Consider the following 11,242-nt stretch of genomic DNA (forward strand, 5'->3'; position numbering starts at 1 on the left):
GCCGGCACAGCCGCTGGGCAGGCGCGGGGTCCCCACTCAGCAGCAGAGCTCCGGGACAGCCGCCCGTCGGGGGAGGGCGCGGCTAAGGGAAGCGGCCCGCCCGGGCTGGAGCCCACAGGAGGGAGCCACTTGCTGACAATCAAGATCTCACGCTACAAACCCGCCCAGTAAGACACGCGGCGCCCTGCCAGCTCTGTCCATTCCAAGGCAGCTTAGCTCGGGTGGGGCCTGCAGCACCGAGGAGCGACACTGCTCAGACCAGTGCTGCAGCCGGGACACACGAGCTCAGCACTCACACGCAGCTCCGACCCCAGGGCACTGCGGGGCAGAGAAGGCGGCTGGCCAAGCAGCAGCGCAGGACTTCTGCAGAGTGGGATGCCACTGCAGGCAGCGAGGTCAGGCAGGCTGCAGGGGAACCAGCACGCGTGGGGAGACAGGAGACACTCCCTTGCTGAGCTCGTTCCGCCCCAGGCGGGCTGCGGGGAGCCGTCTGCAATTGCCCAACAGAACGGGGAGAACTGAACAGCCCCCCCGCTGTCCCACAGGGCTCCCTGGCTACTCAGCTTGGCACCCTGTGCCCTCTAGTAGGCCGGATGTCTTTTCGCCCAGGGTTTCTTGCCCACCCTTTGCAGGGGCCCTTGAGCCACTGGCTGCAGCTCCTGAGATACGTGCACAGTGCACAAACTATCAGGCCTTGCTCTCACCCCCACCCTCCCAGGACAGAACTAGACAGCCCTGCAGGCCTCCTTGCCCACCACACAGAGCAGCAAGCTTCCCCTCCCCCAGGGCAAACACACACACACACACACACACTGGCTGGAAACAACACAACATGCCCCCGCTCTCCAGGATCTAGCCCATCTGACAGAGGAGCTGTACCGTGGGAAAGTAGCACTGGCTCAGGTCACCTGGAGGGGCAGGATCTCCCCAGGCCAGGCTGGCCAGGGACCCAGGCTGCTCCCCTCCCCAGAAAGAGCAGCTGTCCTCAGCCGAGCCTGGCTTGTACTTTTATTAAAAAACTTCCTTTCTTTCAACCTTGGTCAGTGCATCACCCTCCCGCTCAGCCCCTGCCCCACCCTGCCACTCAGGGCTCCTGCCAGGGACCTGCAGGGCTGCCTGTGGTCAGTGTATCGCCCTCCCACTCAGCCCCCGCCCCACTCTGCCATGGACCCGCAGGACTGTGTGCAGGGGCGGACAGCTAAGATATGGAAGAGCTATTTTGGAGCAGCCCTGCAGCATGAGCAGCACTCTCCATGTGTGAGACCTCGGCAAGGAAGCCCTGCCCCACACACAGGCATAGGCTGGCCTCTCCATGCGCCCTACACTGGGGAAGGTAGCAAGTTCACACCTTGGGAGGGCAGGGCCAGGCAAAAACCAGGGCTCTCAGAAGGAGAGAAAGGAAGGCACCCACAGCTGTCCCTGTCCCTATGTTCGGTAGCCCCAGGGCACACACGCTGGAAGGAGGCAGATGGCTAAAGCGCTCCCAGGGGACAGAGACTCCAGAGACTCACCCAGAAGCCAGCCCCAGACTGCCTGACTCACCCGAGAGCCCCTGGGGAATGGGGCCCAACACTGCCTGCTCTGCTGGCTGCTGCTGGAGCCGGCTGCAGTAGCTGGAAGATGCTGAAGCAGCACATGCCCTGCGGCCTTGGACACAGCCGGTGGAGGCATTCTGCTCAGGTGACCAGGCACATGCAGCGGTGGCCATGCTGCACTCCAGTGAGCTACCAGGCAACTGAAACCCCACCCGTGTGTCTGAGATGGGTCTGTGGGGTTCCTGCTATGGGGCTGTTCCAAGCAGACATCCAGAGGGGGACTGGAGCCCACCCCCGGGACCTTCCCACCTCGCAGGGTCCTAGAGCCCAGGCTCCAGCACATGTCCCAACACCTACACCACAAGGAAGAGCCCCATGGCCTGAGTCGGCCGGCACGGGCCAGCCACAGCTGTCTGTCTGCAGCGTAGGCCTCCCCTTTGGCATCCCTGCTAACCCCCAGGCAAAGGCAAACCCGAGAGCTCCACGCTGGCAAGGAGGTATGCTGGTTCCCAGCCTTGCTTTCAGACCCAGCACCATATTTCTGCCAGACTTTCTGCTCTTCCCACATTCCTGAAGGATCACGTGAGTCCCAGCCTGCTAACAGGGCTTGACTGTTCCCGCACCGGCAGGCACTGAGCTCCTCTGCCCCAGGGCGCAGCTGCAGACGGGCTCAGTCCGTTTTTGCAGGCTCCTTCTTGCTCTCTTTGGCTTCCCGGAGAATCTTCACCAGGGACAGCAAGATGGGCACTGCCATGGGCAGGAAGAGAGGGATGTAGATGGCAAATTTCTGGTCATCAGGGAAGTAGAGGAGATGCAGCAGCGAAGGGTCAAAGAAGGCCCTCTCTGAAGAGGTGACGGCCTCTTTACTGGCCTGGAACGCCGCCCCCAGATGGCCTGAGGCCAGCTCCAGCATCGCAGTCTGCGCTGACGCTACTGCACGGTATACCTGAGTGGGACCAAAAACAGTCAGGGCACAGCCAGGCCTGACAAAGGAGGCACAGACACTAGGCGGCCCCAGGAGTGCCAGGAACTGGGCAGACCCTGGGCTGTCAAGTCTGGATCTGCTGTAAAGAGCTGGACTAGCCTCTGTACATCCCGTCAACTCCGCCGGCTCTTTTCCTCCCACAGGAGTCGATGCAGAGACCTGGAGGTCCACTTATTGTACCTAAACAGACCCAGTAAACCAGCCAGCTCTGACTGTCCCTTTAGTGGAGACCAGCCCATCGTGACAAGCCGTCTGCTCCTATGCGTCCCCAGCACCGCTCCCTACAATTCCTTCCGTCCAGGACAGGAATAGAGGTTGTTCTGTGCACTGAGCCATGTGTAGCTGGACACCACCAGTAGAAAACCCGCTGCCGGTGGTGGGCGCTCTGCTCATCAGCTCAGCAGCACCTGAATCTCTCCTGGGCGGCTGCCCAAATGCTCGGCTCACAGGGAACAGGTTACCAGATGCCTGTCCGGCCTCACTATTTTCTATGCTCTCAGCTGCACCTGCGCAACCCCAGTGCCTTCGGGGTAACCAGAGCAAGCCGTGGGTCTGCCCGGGACCGTCACAAGCAGGAGAGGGGACTGGAATCCACATGCTGCCCCAGAGCTGCATTGACTCTGGTCGGACATACAGGCAGGGAGCAGAGCTGCCACCTGCACCCTCACTTTGCAGGGCAGCCTTTCCTGCAAGGGCTGCTAGGGCTCTCAGCCCGCAGACCAGGGGAGCATTTAGCAGAACCCGCAGGGAAGCTGTGGCAGGGTCCAGTCACTGAGAGGGGGGCGACAGACGCAGACGTCTCAGTCCTAGAGGGCACCCTTGTGGCCTCCAGGTGACTCAAGCAGGCAGGCTCGGTCCAGCCCTCTAGGCTAAGGGCAACAATTGTCAGGGCCTCTCCAGCTCCCCAAGAGGGGAAATCAATACCCAAGACTAGGGGGAGACGGGGTCTCTGGCAGCAGCAACCTACAGGGCACTGTGATGCTGGCAGCCATCAAGCTGTCACGTGGGACCCACCCAGCACCCACCCACCTCAGAAGCCACATCATCCTTGATGACGATGTTCCCAATCTTGTCCAGCAGCTGGGCCAGAGAGGTGAGGGTGGTGGACACCGTGGCAATATTCTCAACAGTCCGGGTCCACAGCAGGCGGTCCAGCTCCCAGTCTGCCAAGCCCTCACTTCCAGGGCTCGCCAACAGGAACTCCTCTGGGAGCGGCACCCGGGAGATCCCAAACAACAGCCTGTGGTGGAGATGGGATAGGTCAGAGATGTCCCCAGGCCAGCTCTTCCCTGTGCTCACAGCCCCTGCAGCAGAGACGTGCAACGGGCATGTGTCTCGCCTGCCTTTCCTGGAGCAAGTTCAGCCACCAGCGCTACAGGTCATCTGCCAGGGCAGCTCCAGCCCCCAGCCTGGGCCAGCAGCTAAGGGGAAAAGGGAGCCCCATGCCGCTGCTGACCCCAACCAGCCAGTGACCCAGGAGGAGTCTGTCCTCATTCTGGCAGAGGACCCAGGAGAACACAGAGCCAGCGCCAGGCTGCCAGAGCAGGGGCACCATACAGGCAGCATCTCAGCCCTGGGGGCATGCTGCTCTGCTGGGACTGAACAAATGGACCAGCTGGGGCAGAACAGGGAGCAGGGTCCTCACCGGAGCTGGGCCAGGAACACCTCCATCACTCGCACCATGTCCACGTCCACCCGCAGCGGGAGAGAGGCCTTGGCAGGGGCTGGGTGCTCAATGTTGTACACCTGCAAAGAGAATGTCCCAGGGCAGCCAGACCAAGGCTCTGCCCCCTACAGCCTCCCCACAGGGTCCGGCAGTCACTCGCAGTGCTCGGCCACTCCGCAGCACTCAGCAGCAGCACCGTCCTACTCAGGGAACAGCCAGAGGCCCCAGACCCAGGCCAGACACGGGCAGCCTCCCATTGTGGACCGGGGCCGGGTGGAATAAGCCCATAGGGTGCCCTGGGCATTGCAGGACCCTGCTGAGCCTGGGAGCTCTCAAGCACAGCAAAGGGGCAGGGCTCCAAAGGGACTGCGTCCACCCTCCAGTGAGGCTTTTTTCATACTGGTCTGGACTGGGCCGGGCCAGGCCAGGCACCTCCTCCTTACCATAATCCCACCCCAGCGGGGGCTGTGGAAGGCGTTGGTCCCCACAGCCACACCGTCCTTGTCCTGGATGTACAGTGGCGCATGGATGCGCTCTGGCACGTACAGCAGGAAGTTCAGCACGGGGTAGAGCGAGGCAGCGCTGGAACCTGAAGCAACACACAGTGAGCACTCATGGGGCAGTCCCCAGGGCCGGCAAACTCCTGCAGGCAGCAGGGACGCTGCTTGCCCTTCAGTGCTGGAATGTTACCAAAGCAGGAGCAGACCCTCCCCACCACTCGACAGGGCGGCCAGGCTCAACCTGCTCCTGGGAAGGGGCCCAGGCCTGGAGATTACACTGATGTTTCCAGGATCGGCCATATGTTGAGACCCCATGTGGGTCACAAACCGCACGAATTCTGCTGGGTCTCAGCTTACACCCCTTACAGGGATCTGCCCTGGTAACTGGTCAGCAATACGGCAGCCTGGGCCTCAGGACAGCGCAGGTCTCTGCCTTTCCCCTCAGCAGCTGTGGTGTGGCGGGAAGGTGGCACTTACCCAGCCTGGCTTCCACGGGGTTAATGACATGGGGGAGACTGGCGGCACTCAGGGTGAAGCTGGAGGAGGCCTCGTCAAAGCGGGGTGAGACCCCCAGGACAGCATAGTACAAGATCTGAGAGGATCATCAAAGAGAGGGATGTTGTGGGAAGGAGACCACCCCTGTGGGCAACCGGGAGGGACAGGCCCTCCCTCTCCCACCCGCCTCTCACCTGGGAGGCCACCGAGAAGTTGGCCACAGAGCTCAGCTTGCTGAGGAAGGGCTGCACGTAGCTGCTGACAGCTGCCTCGATGTCCCAGTGCACGTCGTGGGACTTGGGGTCCGGGTTCAGTAAGCTGAAGGTGATTTCGTACCCTGGGAGAGCAGAGCAGAGCACAGTGGCTACAGCAACGTCCTGCAGCAGCAGCACCACCCGCCACCTCCTGTGTGTGGCCATGTCCAGGGCAGGATGAGCAGCAGCTCCCCGGGAGACCAGCCTCACTCTCCTGAGCAGAGCCCCCCTGGACAGCGGCACAAAGTGCCATGAGAGGGGCCTGCAGGGCATGCGGAAGGCCCGAGCGTCTGTTGCTCAAGAGAAGGGGGTGCCTGGGAGTCACAGGGTAGGGAAAGGAAGGTGGCTCAGGAGGGCTCTGTGGGCCCCCAGGCCTGCCCACGACAGACCATGTGCTGCAGAGAAGCATGGGACGGCCTCCCAAGCCAGGCGCCCCTACCCAGGCTGGATTTGAAGGGGCGCCTCGTGTCCGTGCCGAGCTGGTCCGTGGGGACGCGGTCAGACAAGGCAGCGGCGATAGAGTCAGTGGTGAAGGACATGGCCTGCGCAATCTGCTGCACCCGGGCACTAGTGGCAGCCAGGACATCCCGCGAGCCCTGTGGACACCTCATCACGGCGCTCCGGTGCGTCCCAATGTACACGCCAACGCCCTGCAGGGAAGGCAGGGCAGTGAGCCAGGACTCTGGGGAGGGGCCAGGTGTGTCCCCATCCTGCACCTGGGAACCGAGCAAACGGGGCTCAGTGCTCCCAGGGTGCCCCACACCAATCCCTTCTTGTGCCTAGAACAGGAAAAGAGGCCAGGGGAGCTCCACAGAGAGCAGCCTCAGCCCTCAGGCAAAATGGTCCTGGTTCTTCGGCAGTGGCCCTGGCTGGGACAGGAGCGGGACCACTATCAGGGGCCCATGGGGGGAGGGGAGACCCCACAAAATACACAGGAGAGCCACTGCCCTTCCTGCCCGAGGCACACACCACGCAAAGCTTCTCTGTGCAGAATGTATCCCTCCCTCTCCGACTGCCCCTCCACGTGATTCCGCCCCTTGTGCTACGCCAGGAGGAAAGAGCAACGGGGGAAATAGGGCGTCTGCACAGGCAGGTCCCTGTCCAGCACAATCCCGTGGTGGGAGGGGGCGGTGCTATCTGCCTGCTCTCTTGCACCAGGGACACAGGTCTCTCTCAGGGGAAGCAGCGGGTACCCCAAAATGCTCTGAGCCACGCTCCTGGTCCCGGAGCAAGGGGATGGGCACTCCCAGCAGAGGACGCTGTACCTGGGGCAGGAGAAGGGAGGTGTCTGGGATCACATACACAGTGAGAGCCCCCAGCGAGTTCTCCTGCAGCGGAAGCAGTGCAATGTCTGTCTCTAGGGAAAGAAAGGAGTTAGTGTTGGGAACCGCAGCCCACGTTGCACACGCAGGTAGCACGGGCAGCATCCCGTGGGGGGTGAGGCAGAAGTTACTGGCTGCCCAAATGATGCATTCCAGAGAGGGGAACCCCTCTCCAGGCAGGGATCAGCTGGCTCCTTCACAGCCGCCACTACAACACAAGTTTCTCTCCCCAGTCACTGCTAGCTCCCTGCACCCACCCCAGGCTCCTAGAACTCCCCATGCCGGTGCCCCAAGAGCGCCACGTAGCAGTGATCAGCAGCAATCCAGAACAGCTTCCTGGGCCACCTGCCCAGTGGCCCCTGGAACACAGGCCTTCTGCTCCCCCTAACCCAGGGGTTTCTGGGCAAGCAAACAGCAGCAACTTCACCAGCTGCCAAATGTGCACCCCACTACCTGCATCCTACTCAGGCCTGACGACTGCAGAGTAATACCCAAAGGGCAGGGCTGGCTGCAAGCACCAGGGCCGAGGCAGCGTGCCCTGCTCTTTGCTAGCTCCGCCCAAAGGCAGCTACATCCCAAGGCTGCAGCCCACATGCCCTACAGAACCGTACCGTGCACTGTGGCCATGGCCAAGGCTGCCTGCTCTGTGGCTGTTGCGCTCCGATAAGCCATCTCATAGCGGGAAGTAATGCTTGTTTTGGCTGTGGAGAAAGAAGAGAGCTGGTGAGAGCAGCTGGCCCTGGGTGCTGGGCTCTCCAACAGCAGGGCCCCAGGCTGGTAACCCCAGGATGTAGGGCCCTACCAAATCCATGGCTCATCATGGCCAATTTCACAGCCAGAAGATCTGAAAATTGGTACATTTCATGTTTTCAGCTGTTTAAACCTGAACTTTTATGTGGGGGGGGGCGGGGGTGAGTCTCCCTCGTTCTCTCACAAACCACAGCTGCAGGAGGTTCCAACAAAGGAGAGCTGGGTCTGGTCCCCCCCACAGCCCCAGGCATTGCCACAGCACTTTGCAGGGGTGGGGGTGGGTCCTGCCCTTCCCTTGCCCAGTTGGAGGTAGGCAGCCCCCTTTGACAGGGCACCTGAGGAACAAGGAGACCTCTGATTGCACAAGGAAAGGCTTATTGCACAGTCTGTGACACGTTTTTCACAGCTGGGATATTGCTAGGGCCCTACCAGTAAGGAACCATTGATGAAAGGGTAACACTAACTTCCTCAAGCTGCGTGTGTGTCTTTAGCCTCCCCTCAGAGCAGAGCTGAGCAAGGCCTTACAACCCAGCAGGCCCGTGCCCACAGACAGGATGGTGCACTAAGCCACGCTCCCAATCTGACGTGTGACAAGTGATCGGGCTCCCCTCCCTGGGCAGACAACTTCCACATGAGCCACCTCAGTGGCCAGGAACTTCCTTCCCTTCGTTTCACTCCAGTTCATGCTCCCCGCCCTCAATAAGGTGCATCGCCAGACACTCGGGAACACTGCACTCCCAGCTACACTCAGCACTCCGAACTTCCCTCCTAGGCTCCCTGCAGGCCTGGATCGTCGGTCTCCTCCTTGTTCCAACCCTGCAGGCTGGGATACAAGCAGGGGAGCAGCCCCGGGGCAAAGGCAGAAAGCAGGCAGTGCTCCTGGCTTTCCATGCCCCAGCCTTCATCTCACCAGCCAGCCCCTCTCCAGCCTGGCGCCTATTTGCAAAGGACTCACAAGAGACTCATGCTTGGAGTAAAGCTGCTCCAGCCTTTGTCCGCCGAGAGAAGATAAGTAACTCCCCCTAGGTTAAGAGTCACCACTGACACCAGGCTGTGGGAGACAGTCCCAGACTCAGTGGGATCTTAATCCCCAGCTGGAGAGGAAAGCAGAGACATCACTTGCCTATTTGAAATCATACCTGGGCTCTTGGTGGGCAGGGCTGCTGGCCCCAGCCGGAGTAGGCCCAGAGCTCAGTGAGAGCCAGAGGGAGGGACAGGGTCAGTGGTGATATTTGCAGGGAAGGTTCAAGAAAACAATACGTTTACAGAGCACAAAGCAAAGACCCAAGCTCCAGCAGGCAGAGGTGCTTACAGTTTAAGAAGCTCTCCTTCTCCTTTGTGTCTGCAAAAGGTAATCTCCTCTGCTGAGCTCCTGACAGAGCCCCCTTGGCAAAGACCACTGAGACAGGCACAGTCAGCTGGAACTGAGCAAACAGCAGCATTAGCTGGCAGTAAAAGCCACCTCCCCTACCAACATCCCAGCTGTCAGCTCCTCATACCCTTCTCACAGCCCTTTTGGGAGACCCAGGACCATCCTTCACCATCCCCAGACACAAGTGCTGGAACTAGGGGTGTTGCAGCTCCCCCAGCTTGAAGTGTTGTCCATTATATACAGGATTTACAGTTTCCTTCAATGACTACAAAATCTGTTCCAGCATCCCTGGCCCAGCCCACTCAGAGTTCCTGGGGCTCTGGAACAATTCAGGAGTATCTGAATCCTGTGAACGGAGACAGCTAAATTGCTGCTGCCACCAACCAAAAACTCCACTGTCTGCATCAAGAGCCTGAGGCTGACAGATCTGCTGAGGTCAGCCAGGCCCTAGCCAGGCCCAGGCTAGCACTGAACGCCAAGTGTATTCAGGAGGCACTTACCAGCTGGAGTTTCCCCCTTACCACTCTGCTCCTGGTTCCAGAACCACCTTCCAGCAGGAAGGCCTGAATCTAAGGGCAGTGCTGTGCCCTGGGAGGACTGAAGAGAGGGACCCAGCTGGGCAGCACTCACTTCCTCCGCTGGGGATGGGGACACACAACAGCCACTGGAGCCACCCAGCTTCCAGTCCAGAAAGCATATGCTGCTGCCATTAGCACTGGGCTCCATAGCCTGAGCACTGGGCTGAAAAGGGACCCAGCCAGGAAGGGAGTACAGTGAAGTCTGCTCTGGGCTGGCTCTTCCCGTGGGGTGGGGATGGCACTGACTGCGGGTGAGTCCTGAGGCCAAGCAGGCTGCAGCCAGGCCTGGCTGGGAGCGGTTCCCTGCAAGGGGCACACCCTGCTCCGTCCCAGCCAGATCAGGACTCCTGCCCCTTCCCGGGGAATCCAGAGTACAGCCTGCCCGTCACCCGCCGCGGGGCCCAGCGCCCTACCTGCAGGGAGCCCAATGCGCTGATCTCCGCGTAGGGCAGCGAGGCCCGGTACGTCTCTGTCGTCTTCCACCACAGTGGCAGCCCCAGCACCAGGGCGACAGCAGCGAAGGAAAGGGCAGCGCGCTTCCCCCGGGCCTTCTCTGCGGGCACGATCACGTGGGCCGTGTGAGGGGTCCAGCCCGGCTCCCCGCCCCAGACACCCGGCCCGGCCCCGGAACCCCCTTCGGAGCCTCTTCCCCGGCCCCCCCAAACCCCGAGCCCCCCAACCACCCCTCGGGGGGCGCTTCCCCACCCCGCCCCGGAATCCCCTTCGGAGCCTCTTCCCCGGCCCCCCAAACCCCGAGCCCCCCAACCACCCCTCGGGGGGCGCTTCCCCGCCCCGCCCCGGAACCCCCTTCGGAGCCTCTTCCCCGGCCCCCCCAAACCCCGAGCCCCCCAACCACCCCTCGGGGGGCGCTTCCCCGCCCCGCCCCGGAACCCCCTTCGGAGCCTCTTCCCCGGCCCCCCCAAACCCCGAGCCCCCCAACCACCCCTCGGGGGGCGCTTCCCCACCCCGCCCCGGAACCCCCTTCGGAGCCTCTTCCCCGGCCCCCCAAACCTCGAGCCCCCCAACCACCCCTCGGGGGGCGCTTCCCCGCCCCGCCCCGCCCCGGAACCCCCTTCGGAGCCTCTTCCCCGGCCCCCCAAACCCCGAGCCCCCCAACCACCCCTCGGGGGGCGCTTCTCCGTCCTCGCCCCGCCCCGGAACCCCCTTCGGAGCCTCTTCCCCGGCCCCCCCAAACCTCGAGCCCCCCAACCACCCCTCGGGGGGCGCTTCTCCGTCCTCGCCCCCGACCACCCCTCGGGGCCCTTCCCCCCACGGCCGCTGACACGAGCATCATCGTCCAGCGCCCCCAGCTCCTCACCCGCCTCGTCAGCCGCCATGCTGGTTCTGCGGCCCCGGACCTCAGGGGGCGGGGCCTGTTCACGCCCAGCCAATCAAAGCCGGGCAGCCCACCGACAGCGAATCGGTGCAAACTGAAAGCGCAGGTTGCGTGACACAGCAGCACTGCCCAATCAACGCTCCCTAAGCACCGAGGGGCGGTGCCTCAGAGCCAGTCCGCTACGGGTCCCTCGGAAGCACATGCGGCCGAGACTGTCTCTCCCGGCACCGGGGACAAGTGGGCGGGGCCGGCCCTGCGCACAGCAATCATCGTCGCGCATGCGTGTTTAGGGCGGCCCAAAAACGCTGCTCTGCGCCGGCAGGAGCGACCCACATATTGCTCCGCCACTGCGCCAGGACTGGAGGCACCGCCCCCACCCGCAAGGCCCCCCATTGTCCTGATCCCCTGCGCTGCACCCAGCCTTGCAACCCCGCCCCATGGACCTGCAC

General features: G+C 62.4%; 1 protein-coding gene across 3 annotated transcripts; it reads right to left on the reverse strand.

The window, feature by feature from the left end:
• Positions 1-1,001: 1,001 nt before the first annotated feature.
• Positions 1,002-10,815, reverse strand: PIGS (phosphatidylinositol glycan anchor biosynthesis class S). Of its 3 annotated transcripts, XM_075013465.1 has the most exons (12): positions 10,776-10,815; positions 9,871-10,010; positions 8,820-8,931; positions 7,369-7,458; positions 6,701-6,792; positions 5,875-6,085; positions 5,376-5,518; positions 5,164-5,278; positions 4,630-4,775; positions 4,166-4,266; positions 3,550-3,760; positions 1,002-2,481 (listed from the first exon to the last, which is right to left on the reverse strand). In XM_075013465.1, the coding sequence occupies exons 1-12, from the start codon at positions 10,792-10,794 to the stop codon at positions 2,206-2,208; spliced, it is 1,656 nt and encodes a 551-aa protein (XP_074869566.1). In that variant the 5' UTR covers positions 10,795-10,815; the 3' UTR covers positions 1,002-2,205. The 3 variants fall into 3 exon arrangements, with proteins under 3 accessions (XP_074869566.1, XP_074869568.1, XP_074869569.1); XM_075013467.1 differs by lacking the exons at positions 8,820-8,931; positions 10,776-10,815 and having other exon boundaries at positions 9,871-9,994; XM_075013468.1 differs by lacking the exons at positions 8,820-8,931; positions 9,871-10,010; positions 10,776-10,815 and adding an exon at positions 8,463-8,557.
• Positions 10,816-11,242: the final 427 nt, after the last annotated feature.

Source organism: Carettochelys insculpta, chromosome 19 (genome assembly GCF_033958435.1).
Source record: "Carettochelys insculpta isolate YL-2023 chromosome 19, ASM3395843v1, whole genome shotgun sequence".
Taxonomy (NCBI): Eukaryota; Metazoa; Chordata; order Testudines; family Carettochelyidae; genus Carettochelys; species Carettochelys insculpta.